The sequence below is a fragment of the Harpegnathos saltator genome, unplaced genomic scaffold, assembly GCF_003227715.2.
Source record: "Harpegnathos saltator strain DR-91 unplaced genomic scaffold, Hsal_v8.6 scaffold536, whole genome shotgun sequence".
NCBI classification, from domain to species: Eukaryota; Metazoa; Arthropoda; class Insecta; order Hymenoptera; family Formicidae; genus Harpegnathos; species Harpegnathos saltator.
The window spans coordinates 97,013-110,272 of NW_020230356.1; the positions used below are offsets into that span (position 1 = coordinate 97,013).

At 45.1% G+C, this 13,260-nt stretch overlaps 2 protein-coding genes across 5 annotated transcripts in view; both read left to right on the top strand.

The window, feature by feature from the left end:
* The window catches only part of LOC105185861 (uncharacterized), a 49,998-nt gene extending 43,868 nt beyond the window's left edge, over window positions 1-6,130 (top strand). Inside the window, exon 21 of the mRNA XM_011145688.3 lies at window positions 256-6,130. Within this exon, the coding sequence (XP_011143990.1) occupies window positions 256-559 (304 nt within the window). The 3' untranslated portion in view covers window positions 560-6,130. The remainder of the gene's footprint in view (window positions 1-255) is intronic.
* A 4,492-nt stretch (window positions 6,131-10,622) lies between these two features.
* LOC105185860 (protein trachealess) overlaps window positions 10,623-13,260 on the top strand; it is a 93,399-nt gene continuing 90,761 nt past the window's right edge. For 2 of the 4 annotated variants that reach the window (XM_025303184.1, XM_025303185.1), the window contains exon 1: window positions 10,623-11,670. In XM_025303184.1, coding sequence (XP_025158969.1) covers window positions 11,378-11,670 — 293 coding nt within the window. In that variant the 5' untranslated portion in view covers window positions 10,623-11,377. The remainder of the gene's footprint in view (window positions 11,671-13,260) is intronic. The other 2 variants (XM_025303186.1, XM_011145687.3) reach the window with 2 other exon arrangements.

A 13,260-nucleotide genomic window follows, 5' to 3' on the forward strand; every position in this document is an offset into this window, starting at 1 on the left:
TTACATCACGAGTTTACAGTACGATTCAAGTGTAACGATTCAAGCTGCAAGACACGAAGGTGCCGCCCCCGTGTATTGCACGACGTAAAGCGCGCGCAAAAATCGGTATCAATTTCTGTGTAAATGAATTTCTTTGTAGGACGAACGGGGGAAGACGTGACGTGAGACGTCGAGCGCGCCGCGACGACGTGTACGGCCGGCGAGTCGCTTGGACCTTCCAAACGTGTGTTTTTTTTTTTGCTTCATATTTTCCAGCAAGCGCAAGAAAGCGTCCGAGCGCGACGCGAACACGCCGAAGAGCGCCGCGTGGGAGTCGGCGGCGGCCGCGAAGAGCAACGCCGTCGCGGACATCTTTAAGGACGACGACATCAGCAGCGAGCTGGTGTCTCACTGCTGGGTCTGGCGCATCCTAAAGGTGGCATTGCCCTTCCAACTCGCGCTGATTGCACTTTTCTGCGCCGCTTGCCTCTTGGAGCCGCATTGCTGCGAGGCCGCCAACACGCTCAACTTGTCGCTCACCCCGCAGCTCCGCTACATCGGAGGACCGCCGCCGGTTTGAACGGCTGTGGACGACGTCAGGTACATGCAGCTAGAGCGGAGGCGATGCCGAATTTCACTAGCGGTTCCTTTCTCGGGCGATGACGATGCCCGTGATCTCTCTCCTTCTCCCTACGTCACGCGGTATCGCCAGTTTTTCTGTGTTTAGCGGCTAAGCTCGGTACAGCGTGTGCGAAGATCGTCCGCGATTCCTATGGCGAGCGATATCGCGGAGTATTATTAGTTTAATCTCGAATGCCCGAATCCGGCGAATCACGCGTGGGAAGGGGAGCATGTGCGCATGCTGCAGCTGCGCACGTGAGAAGCGACTGTTCCTTTCCCATCATTGCATCTGCGTATGTCTTGGTTTGTCTATTTTTTGTTTTGTTTTGGTTTTCCTTCATTGTCTTGTGCCAGGTTACGCGAAATTTCCTTGAAAATTCTTAACTTTCGATCGCAACGAATGTGTGTATCGCGATATCGCAAGGAAATTTAACCGGAGAAATTGTGTAGTTGTTCGAGAAATTATATTTGTACCAATTACGTAATTACGAATGAACGAATGAGATTCGACAAAATTTGCACAGAGAGACAGTCCGGCCGTGAATCTCGAACGTTGCGATTGCAAACACTTGACTGTTTAGCCCCGCTTCGTGGGTATTTCGGCAGCAGTGTGAGACCGAGACGTAAGCAGAGAATTGTTGCGGACGCAACAACGAACTTGGCGCCGGTTACTTTTCCGTCGTCCTGAATTGCGCGAATCAGTGACCTATGTTATTGTTGAAGTATAGATATTTATTTATATACACATATATTTGAAAAGAAAAAGAGACATCGTATATTATATATTTTAATTCATTATATACAGTGTCGTTCGGGCGATAATGTCTGAGTTCTCCTCACGAAGGGGACAAAACCGACAAACGTAAATGGACTCTGTGCGCTTTCGACAAGCTTCAGTCCATTTATATCAAATTTCACTGGGAAATTGCTTGGAGAAAATCTGTGTATTGCTAATCTTCCTCTTTATTCCAAGTATCCTCCCGCAATGCTGCTTTTAGTACATATGTATGGTGGTATCACCGCGATTTTTTGTTCTCTCAACGAAACAACGAATATTTATTGCAAGACTTTTTTCGCCAATGAATCACACATAGTTACGAGAAACGTCAATTACATTAGACGCTATTTTTTCAACGAAATTTTCAAACGAGAAGACTTTTATCAAAAATGGAAAAAAAAACGAAGGGAAAAAAATTAATCAAAAAGCAACGAAACTTACTCGGTGATTCTAAAATGAACCACATTTGTATTATAGAATCTTCATTATTATTCCAATGAAATCATAAGATTGCGCTGCATGTAGAAGAGCACGCACGAGTGTAAATTCTAAACAAACTTGGGAGGGTGTCGAAGTAGTTGCGAAGTAGCAGCTGTTGATGATGCGCTGTGAATGATAAATATAACTTTGCATATTAATAATTTAGATGCATGCGTGTATATGTACAGCGACTGCTATTGCATGCGTTATGTCATTCCTGAGAATATTCTGCCCCTCCCTTTTCCTCCTTCACTTTTATTTTCCTCCTTCACTTTCGATAACAATGTGCATGCTATTGACAGTATTTACTTAATACGTCACATATATGATTGGAAAATATATTCATATATTTCATTTTGATAAAAATTTTAGATAGTAATACATTTTAATAGACTTATGCTCAAGTGCGCGAGCCTTTCAACGAGAGGAAGATACGCGTGCGTCGTTCAAGATCACGAACGACGCGTGTCGACACGATTAGAGTTTTAATTGTAAAAATCTATTTATCAATTTTCCGCCCCTTTTAGACGTGTCTTTGATATTTGAAGACACTTGGGTAAGAAATGAAAATGGTAACTAATATAAATACACTTAAAGAGATAGTAAGCGACTTGTGCTGTAAGAGAGCCGAAAGTTATTTTTTCAAAAGGGAAAATACCAATTTTTTTATAGAAATATGAAAATGTTATAATTTATCGAAATCTATTTTGTACAGACTTTTTAAGAGAGAAAGAGAATACGAGGTGAAGGTGAATGGCTACACCGATGCTGTGGTAACCATTCTCTGAATTATGCGATGTGAGACAAAGAGGGATGCCTTATGGCCAATTATTGAAAGCTTACGATTTGCGAATGCTTACCGTGTAAGCGCAACTGCGTCTTAGCGTAATAATTCCGATCCGTACTTGTGCAGATCTTAAGCTCCTCATGAGGGAGGCGATAACGTCGGTAAGTCCATCTGGTATTATGCGGACTGTGTATAGAAGTAGTGAATATAAAAACGGTGTACATATAGAGTAACTGTAATTGCGTATAGTAACGGTGGTGATGATGTTGTGTTTCATGGTTCAAAATCAGATATCACTCGTAACAGGACACCATATACATACACGTACACATACGCGTACACGTACACACACACACACACACACACACACACAGCGACATACAATTTACGTCATTTCTTCTAAAGCATAGAATCATAAACACAGCATCATATCACCGTTACTTTACTTTCTAGATGTTTTGTGAATTTTTGTTTTATATTGTCTATAATTGCGGTAAGATGTCGCAAACAGTTTATTTTTTTTGTTTTTTTTTTTTTATGTAAGTACCATGTGCTACGATTACGCTCGATCTTGCTTGGACTTGATCCGACGCTTAAGTAGAAAAGAAAACGAGAAAGGGAGAGATGAAATACGTTAGATAGGGATGAAGAGTACTACCGATCAGTATCGATGTCTTTTCGACGAAAGAATTCATACGCGTCAGCCGAATATGTTCTTTAGATTTTGACGCACTCTAAGTCACATCGTAGTGGAAGCCTCGTATACTTTATCTGAAAGTATATCGCGCTTCTTGGGAGACTGAAGTTAACAAGATGATCAGAAAGGAAGAAGCTACTTTCGCACGTCTTGTGTCATATTGATGAATCGCAACGGCGACTATCTCGAATAACGAGTATTTACGAGAAGTATGAGAAAGGGAGAAAGAGATGATGACGATATATATATATATATATATATATATATATACGTGAAGAAGGACGTTGATCCTTAAGTATTCATTATGTTTTGATCACCCATGCACGTGACGTAAATTTAGCCAGCAGATTGATCGTGGCTTTAGTTGCGATCGACGTAGAGATACTATGTCAAGCTTCACACGATCTTGACTCGCTATAATGGACTTAGATCAGAACCGCAACTTGATATCATTTCATTATACCGTAATGAGACTGCAAAGTTTTTATTTCATTAGCTTCGAAACTGAAGTTATAACTAGAAACATCAGAAAGAATATAAGATGATTCCTACGACCTAACTTGAATAACAGTATCTTTTCAATTTCGATGTTTTTCCTACGCTAATTTCGCTCGATATGATGTAGCGATAAAAATATAATAGACTTTTTAATTGATTTACGTGATCGATATTCGGTCTTTTTTTCTTTTCGTGGAACTTTGAGAAAATCCACGTAGAAAGTTTTAATTTTTCCTTCATTTGTAACACCAATCTAAGACGATTCTATATACGAAGAGAACGAATCATTCTATCGAGCGTAAGAATTTGTTGGATTATAATTATCCGATAACGAAAGTACTTACGTATCATGATTCGTAAGTAGGAGCGGCGATTATTTAATTGCCCGTTATTAGATAAACGACTGCTTATAATGGCGTCGGATGTCTTTCGATAAAATATATTATTACGACAACGTAGTCGTGGTCCCGTTATCGCAAAAGCAATCGTTCGAAGAAACGAAAATCTCTGTCTTAACAGAAATCGCAATGGGACCCAATAATGAGAAGTGTGACTTTGCACTTACTTTTAAAGCATGGCGATCTGATTTGAAGACTTATACACGTATTACATTTGAACTATCATAGTATTACAAATTGATGGAGTATCGCACAGAGATTTTTATCCAACACGTGACTTAAAATGCTATCGGTATCCTTAAGGAACGTTCAGTAGCAAAAGAAATAGTTATCTTCAACAAACAAACGTCAGAAAATATCTTTAAAGATGAAAGTAAGAAGAAAAAGAGGAAATTTAATAAAGACGCAAATTTAAGTAAAACGTTTCTGAAGTCGTATCGATAGTTATTTCAAGTAAAACGTTTTAAATGCATTCTGCTCGTGTCGCGAACGCGAGGCGATTTTATCTGTCTTACATAAAATATAAAAATATGTATAAAGTACCTGAGAAATCAAAACGTTACTTATATTATTATCTTACACTATGTTACTTTATCTACACTACGCGGTTATTGAAGGAATACTTGGTAATATTGTAACGTTCGTATCACGCTTATCATTCTTTGTCGCAGAGTATATTTATCTTTATCTATTATTAGGTATACTTTGCATGTGTCTTTGTATTGTCAAACGGAGCCACCTTGCACCGTGTATGCACGGGGTTGTGCAAGTGATGCTCCAGAAAAAAAAGAAAAAAAAAATAGAACTAAAGGAAAATATTCGCTTCGATAAGTGCGAACAATGTATTACGATATTCAGTATCTTCGAGAATCATCGTTTGTCTTACGGAGATATTACATCGAGTTGACAATAATATATTTTTGTGAAAGATATTTTCGATCTGCAAGGTATTACCGCAAGCATTTATATATGAAATCTTTGTAGAGATTAATTGAACGGACGAAATTGCGGAGGAAGTGGGGGAAGCGGGAAAATTGTGCGGTCGCATATCACGAATTCTCTCGGTAAGAAACGATATTCTCGAGAGCCGCTAAAGAGTTACATTATCGATAATATACCTAATAAAGTAGACATACGTAGGTGTAGCAACGCTTCTATTTGAGGCACGAGTGCTAAACATAATTTGTGTAATAACTTGCAGCTATAATTGCGAAAACAGGGTAAAACGTAACGGCGATCGGGGATATCTAGATATCGCGTTTCACGCTCAAATAGAAGCGATGGTATCGGATGCCAGTTCATTATATGCTAATAATTATAGCGTTATTATACATCTTTCACGACGAGTTATAACGACGGACTAGTTTCTCCTCTCCGTCTATCCCACTGACGTCTTTGCAATTTTCATGATACTTCTCTCTCTCTCTCGATTACTTACAGATTCTTCCGACCTCTCGACGGAAGTGTTTCTCTCACTCAGCATTAATAATCTCAGCATTTCTCGAATACTGCCTACATATATGCGATAGAACACGCGCAAGTCATGTAGTCACTTTGCGATACGGACGTAGCTATCTAGATTTACAGTCATTTTCATTTCGGCTCGATGATTTACTGAGGGCTGAGGTGAAAATGACTCGTACTACCGCAGAGCACTTGCGCGCATATCTTCGTGTAACCGGCCAAATCATCAATTGACTCCGCCCGCCGCGAAGTGTTCGCGGATCCGCACTTCTGCATTTCTGCTGCAAATCTATCGTATCAACGAGATATATATCACTGTACAATTACGAGATATTATGCCAATATGAATGAAATGTTTTCCACGGTTTAAAGTATTATACCACACCTTAGAACTTATCCTGAATAAATTTTGGATTCTTGTTCACAGACGTTTGCGTTTTTATGTATAACCGCACCTTTGTTGACCCGTACGTACCGCAGGTTCCGTTCGGCGGGACTTGAGAAGATTCGTAACAACAAGACCGAGAACATTTTTCCGTACACGAAAATGATACATGTCGTCGCGCAATCCCCTGACAAAAGGGGATTTACGATTTGCGGCGTACCGCCGAAAGTTCGACGCCGGTACGACGTTACGCCAAGTATATCCGCAATAATAATGCGCCTGCAATTGATACAGAGGTACGATGATTGCCGTGTTCCTACGTCCGTTTGCGGCGGCCTCAGTGAAGTCAGCACGAAGGTAGGGATATTAGAGGTTAAAGGGCACACCCACTATGTTATTACGACTCACACCTGTATCCACAGGTAGGCCAGCGCGGAACAATTTTTCTGCTTAAGAGAATCTACTTAATGGCATAACGCTGGGGCCCTTCGACAACAATAAGTCTGAGGCTGTAAATAAATTATTATTGCCGTTCTACGGACGCGCGCGCGCGCGCGCGCGAGTGTCGCGCTCGATGGATTCTATTATTTATGCACGGCCTGCAGTAACACTGGAAATGCAGAAAATACGATAAATCGGCGGGACGTAGAAAAATTGTGAAACTACACGAAGAATACATTCTCGGATAATAATTTGATTATTCGCGAGGAGAAAATCTAAATGAAGAAATGATCTCGCGGAGAACGAGCAAGAAAGTATTTTCTCGCGGAAAGAAACAGGACGGAATTATGTAGTTTGACGAGAAAACAGATATATAGCTTATATTTCATATTATTATGATTACATTTCCCGACACGTTTCTCTGTGCGACGCACAGTCGGCGCCGCACGACGATACTGAATTCGTCGCTCAACTGGCAAAAACTTAAATTTACGAAGTGGCCATTTCGCGACGGCAGGGAAAGCCCTGCGTAGAGCGACAAACGAGCGAGGACTGAATTATTTTTTACGAAAAAGTGCCTCGAACGAGCAAATGGGCCGTATCGTACTGCCGTTCTATGACTCCTACGGGGTTTATCCGTCCCTTCTTCCTTTCGTTGTTTCCTCTCTATCGTCTTACAACCCCTACTTCAACTCGGCTTACTTAAGCAAGCGAGGTCACCTCCTCCGCCCACCGGAGTCACCTTGGCAAGGGTTGAGCGCTGGGCGAGCTGTAAATTACCAAGAGGGCATTTTGATTAAATTTTTTATGGTAGCCGGCCGGTTACGATACGAGGGGCTGACGTAACTCCGGCTGATTTAATGTGTGCGTTACTCTACGGGCGTCGCTTTTATTTATCATTCGCGCGGCAAATCCCTGATTAGAAGTAATAATTTCGAGCCGAGACCGTCGGAGTTTCTTTTGCGCAGGGTCAAAGAATCTTGCGTAGAATCCGACGCGGTCATTGTGCGATAGTTTGTCGCCGACAGTTGAAATCACGCGACAGAGAGGGTCGAATATTAATATTCGTTAAAATATGTTTTGTTTAATCAATATCAACACAGCAAAGAAGGTATATTGAAAGCGATTTAAATATTATTTATTTCATAAATGCATATAAAAATAATGCATATAAAAATAGTAAGTGAATATATAAGAGAATTTTTATTCAATTTATACAATTTATTTTTAGAGAGATTAATCGAGTGAAATTTGCGATCAATTTGAAATAGTCATAGTAACTTGCCCAAGCGCTTATTCTTTTTTTTTTTTTGCTTGTGGTTCTCACAAAATAAGGGATTTATTAACCCCTTGTACTATGATTTAAGTCGCAATAGCATGTGCCAAAGTCGGTGATAAAGTTGCATCTGTAATGTCCAGTCTACATAAATCGCAAGTCACAAAACGCAAATCGCAGACGCACAGAACATTGACCAAAACACGTAAAAATTGAACAACTAGTCGTACTTGTGTTTCCTATGTCTGGCCCGCAAACATACGATGAGAGTCTTACTCGTGCTCGTATATTTGGTCCGATATACGTACCACGAACCTGACTCGTGTTTCTTATTATCACGTGTCTCACACAATATTATAGGACAAGGGCTTAACAAAGAGAAATATTCTACTGCTAAGAATAATAAATGATTACTCAATTTATTTTCCTTTTCTTTTCAATAATGGTTATCTTCAGCACAAAAAATATTTTCTCGACAATAGTCTTCAATTACACTCAAAAATTTGAGGAAAGCTTATTATCATGCAAACAAGAAGTATTTATTTTTCTCTTAAAAAACGCGTAAAATCTTATGTAGCAGAAAAAGTAAAACAATTTTATTCTAATTTAATATTTAATATTTAATATTGAGGAGAGAGGCTGCTAAATTTACTAGGATTCAAAATGTATTTTGGGTAAATTGTTATATTTATATGATGGATTTATGATAAATTTGTGGATGTATAAACTTGTGAGATATTTAAAACCAGTAATATTTACTCGTGTGAGACAAATATTCTTTTTCCTCTCTTTCTTTACTTGTTCGCCCCTTTTTCCTTTTCTCCCCTCTCCCCCATTTTTCTAAATAAAAAGTGCCGTCGATCTGTTGTGAACAGCTTTGAAGGAAAACATATAACTGTAATAAAAATATTGAATCGATTCTCGTTTTTAATAACCTAACCATTCACATCGTACGAGGTGTGAGTATTGCATATGAAAATCCGAAATGGGCGTTCGGAGCGTTGAAAAATAATAACGATCACAGTGAGGTCAATGGTGGGGAGAACGATGTGTTTACGTTTGGAAGACAGAGAAGCGGATCGTAAAAACAATGTCTCGCGATAGAGTTAGTTAGTCAGTCGCTGTTGGACGCCCAAGGTAGACGTGCCATCACCACTCGTGCAGAAGGTTGGTGAGAGTTAATCGAATCATTATTTTCTAATATTCCACGGGTGACCGGGATCGAGCATTGTTCCCTTACACAATTAGTTGATTTCTCTTAATTCCGAATACCGGTGTCGTCGTGCGTTTCCCCTTCGACACCGGTCCGATTCAGATGTTTTCTTGATCGCTAGACCGGGCACGCCGTGCACTTTCTCGGGGGCCCGGCATGCGCATTCCCGAACTCGAACCGCCATTTTTGATCAATTGTCGCGTGAGGTAATTGCGCGAGAGCCTGACTCGAAGGTGCTCTAGCCTTCGGCTAACGTCTCCGTATCCCGTTCAATCTCCCGTCCGCCGACGGGCTGAATTATATTATCGTTACGCTATCTATTGTTTTTTTTTGTGTTTACTACCTCGAGCTGCTCGTCTATTCATTCAGCTCTATGTATAAAGCAAATAAACAAGAAAAAGAAGAAAGGTTCATATCTCTCGCTCCCGTGTTGTTCATACATCTTATATCTTACTCTTACACTCGTATATATTTTTACGTGCGTAGGCACACATACGCAGCGAGGACGGTCATTCTCGCTGGCGAAAATAGTATTTGTTTACATTAGAGACCGTCAATTGCTCAATACAATCTGTTTCTTATCGTTAGTCATTATCTATTGATATCCAAATGGGGACGCGCGCAGCCATGGACGAATATGTAAACACGAAATGTGTACCTGCCATTTAGCGTCTTGACGTACACGTAATTACGCACGATTATAGCTACATAATGTTATCGTTATCGACGATCTGATGGGATTGCTTCGCCCCAAATGGAATCCACGCCGACTTGTGTATGAGAGCGAATCGAGTGCTCGTACGGTTCGCTCACTACGAGTACGAGTACGGTTCCGTTCGCGTCCGACAGCCCCGTCGCTCATGAAACGTCCACTAAGGGACGCGTTCAGTCGTCCGCGAGGGCGAAGTGGCTCAACAAGTGTTACGTCAAAACGAGCTTGCGTCTACGATCCGCGTCGATCCGCGGGGGTTAGCGACGCGCTTGTCCGTCCCGCCGCGCGAGACGGTCAACAGGGGCGTTCCCGCGAGCCCGCGAAGTCGCGTGGGAGAATCGCATATTAATTTTGTCACCGTTACTTTTGCCATCCATGACTCCCCTCCCCCCCCCCCTCCGTTCTTCTCCTCTCTCCTCGTCGAATCTCCCGATCTGTCTCGAGGATCTCGAGAATCTCCAGAGGTCTCTACATCTCCGAGTAGTCGACCGCGTTGACATTAGCCGGTTCGACAAGCCGGTCGCGATCAGCTGATTTCCGTGTCATATCCCTACAAATATCGACATTACAAAGATTAAATTAAAACGAACATATCGAGGTGTCTCTCTCTCTCTCTCTCTCTCTCTCTCTCTCTCTTTCTCTTTCCATGACGAAGCGAGAGGGGTGGGATGTTGTCGCGGCGATAGCCGCGGCCGCGGAGGGACGAAAACAGGGAGGAAACGAGCGCGAGAGGAGACGATGAAGAGAGAGAGAGAGAGAGAGAGGGAGGACGGTGCTCTCGCGCTGTCGGGCGCGCGCGCACGTGGTCGCGAGAGGGTGAAGCGGGCGGCGGTAGGGAGCTCCGGAGGAAAGAGGGATTCCCAGGGAGGGAATGGAGGCGGGAGGTATCACGTGGGCGCGAGTAGGCCGAGGCTCCGCCTCCGCGAAGTAACTCGGAATACGACGCGTCATTCATGGCCGAGCTAAAGGCTGCGCCACTGTTCGGGTCCGTCCGGCTGCAGCAGAGCGGCTCGCCAGAGGATACTACGGCGCGGCGGACACCTGTCTCCCCCGCATCCGCGTCCGCCGGCGGTTCACCACGTCGCCGCGTCCACCGCGCTCTCGCGTTCTCAGAGTCAGCAGCTCGCGGCTGCCGAGCCAGACGCGCCGCGCGACGACGACGACGACGACGACGACGACGCTATGCATCCACGGCGGCGTACACGGCTGTTGTTGTACCGCGTCCGTCGCGGATGAGAGGGACGCGACCGGTCGACGGTGCCGCGGCGGTCGGAAGACCGACGATCGGAGAAGCCTGCCCGGCCGGCCGACGTGACGACCTCGACCTGGTCGACGGGGAGAGGCCGGCGCCCCCCCCGAGGGTCGCGGGCACGGCTGCGGGCACGGGTGGTGGTGTGCGGGCGAGGGTGCTGCGAGGGTGTGTGAATGACACGCGAGACACGCACAGTGCAAGTGAGACAGCGGTATACAGCGGTAGTATAGTAATAGTATAGTAGTAGCGCGCGCGGTGGTAATACGCAGGCAGCGGCTCCGCGCGGCGCGGCGCGCTTTTTTTTCCTTGTTTGTGTGAATTATCGCGGAAGAGAGTGCGCGAGACATCGGCGACACGACGGAGATACCATCGACATTCGTGGTGGAAGGGTGGCGGATGCACCGCGGAGGCGGCGGAAGTGCCGGAGGCGCAGCCGGGGGTGGTATCGTCGGTGGTGCCGGCGGAAGTCACCGAGGCCTCGAGTTGGAGCATCCCTCGGCGATGCCGGGTGCACCTGGTTTCCATTGGGGGGCCATGCTCGCGGGTCACCATGCGGCCGCCGCCGCGGGTATGATGCAGCCTCCCATGTCGGCGGGTGGTGAGTACGTGCCCGCTGCGGCGCACCATGGACCGGCTCATCCCGCGATGCCGATGGACCTGCACGTTCATCAGGGATTTCCCTATTACAGGTTAGTGATGCTCGCGCTCTCGTTTCCTCTCCTCCGCCCTCCTCGCCTCGCTGCGCTGGAGCTGCGCTGGAGCACCGCATGGCCGCCGACGACGTCCGCGACGCGACGCGACGCAGCCCTCCTCTGCGTCTCGTACTCTTGCCCGACTTGTCTTCCAACGAAGTCGATGAAACAAAGTGTACGCGCCGGACACACGCATGCGATATACTTTGCTCACGAATCTTTTCTTAGGCTATTTGCATTATACGTATACGTACACACGCACGCACGCGCCAAGTCTCCGTGCGTTTTCGAGCTGGTCTTCCGCTTTCCTAGGCATTTTTCTCGCACGGTTCGGAGGAACGATTTGAACTCCGTAATACCGCAGAGTCCGTCGCCGTTGCATCTACCGGTCGCCCCCGGTGTAGATGCGCCGGCAAATGGAGAGGTCGCTTGTCTTAGCCTCGGCTATTTGCCCAGCAAATATTTCTTCGCCGGGGAAGTACTCCCATATTTGCTCATTTTGAGCAAACACTTGGAAAAGAGCACTGGATATTTTTCAATTCGTGCGCGAGTATTCTGTTAATCGCGACGACCGCTGTCCGGCGGATCCTCCCATCTTGCTGATTACAGTCTGCTAGCCGAGACGGTTTCATCTCCGCGACGCTCCACCCGACGTGAGAATGGATCTGGTCCCTCGCGATTTTTCGCTCCCTCAAAGAGAAGGAGAGAGAGAGAGAGAGAGAAGAGGAAGGAGGGAGAAGTTCGTTGATCGTGTGAGAATTTCAGAAATTATCTCACACACGTAGCGCGATTAACGTATACATGATACAAATATACACACGTGTGGAATCCAACGCGACGCGTCTCGCGCGCGTGGGATCAACGATATCGAGGCGCTCATTATTTCAAAACGCAGCAATATGTCGTTCCCTCCCGGTGCGCGCCACAGACGGAGCTTTCCATCCTTCCACCGTAATTATTAGCACTCCATGCCCATACGGCGCGCGATGTACAATCGCTCGGAGGAAAGCAACGCGTAAGAACAGTTCTCGTAATTACACTCCTCGCGCGCGCTTAATACCCCGGCAAATTGTATTAAGATTTTTTTCACTCCGTCACGTGTAACTACTAATCTGCCCGGGGAAACTGGCACATGCACGTTCAGCTGAAAAGTTTCAGGGGCCTCCGTGTCTTCTTGTCGCACGTGGTCCAGCCGGGGTTCTGTTTTTTACCTCGCGTCTCGTCCGTGCGCGCGCGTGAAATTCGCCGCGACGCGCCCAGTCGAAATCGGCCCGCAAGACATCCTCCTTTCGACAGCCACCACGTAATCGATCCCGCTGAAGGATTGTTTACATTCGCTCGTTGTAGTGTAAAAAAAGAAAAGAAAAGAGAGAAAGAAGAGAAAAACGCGCGCGTACGCGTTAACAGCTGCGATTGTTCCGCAAGTCGACCGACGACGACGACGACGATGACGACGACGATGGAGATGCCGGTATCTCCGGTGGCGATCGAGAGAGAGAGAGAGAGAGAGAGAGAGAGAGAGAGAGAGGACGTTAAAAGAAAAATAAACGGAGAGAGTCGGTCTCGTGCGCTCTTTTGCAAACGCGA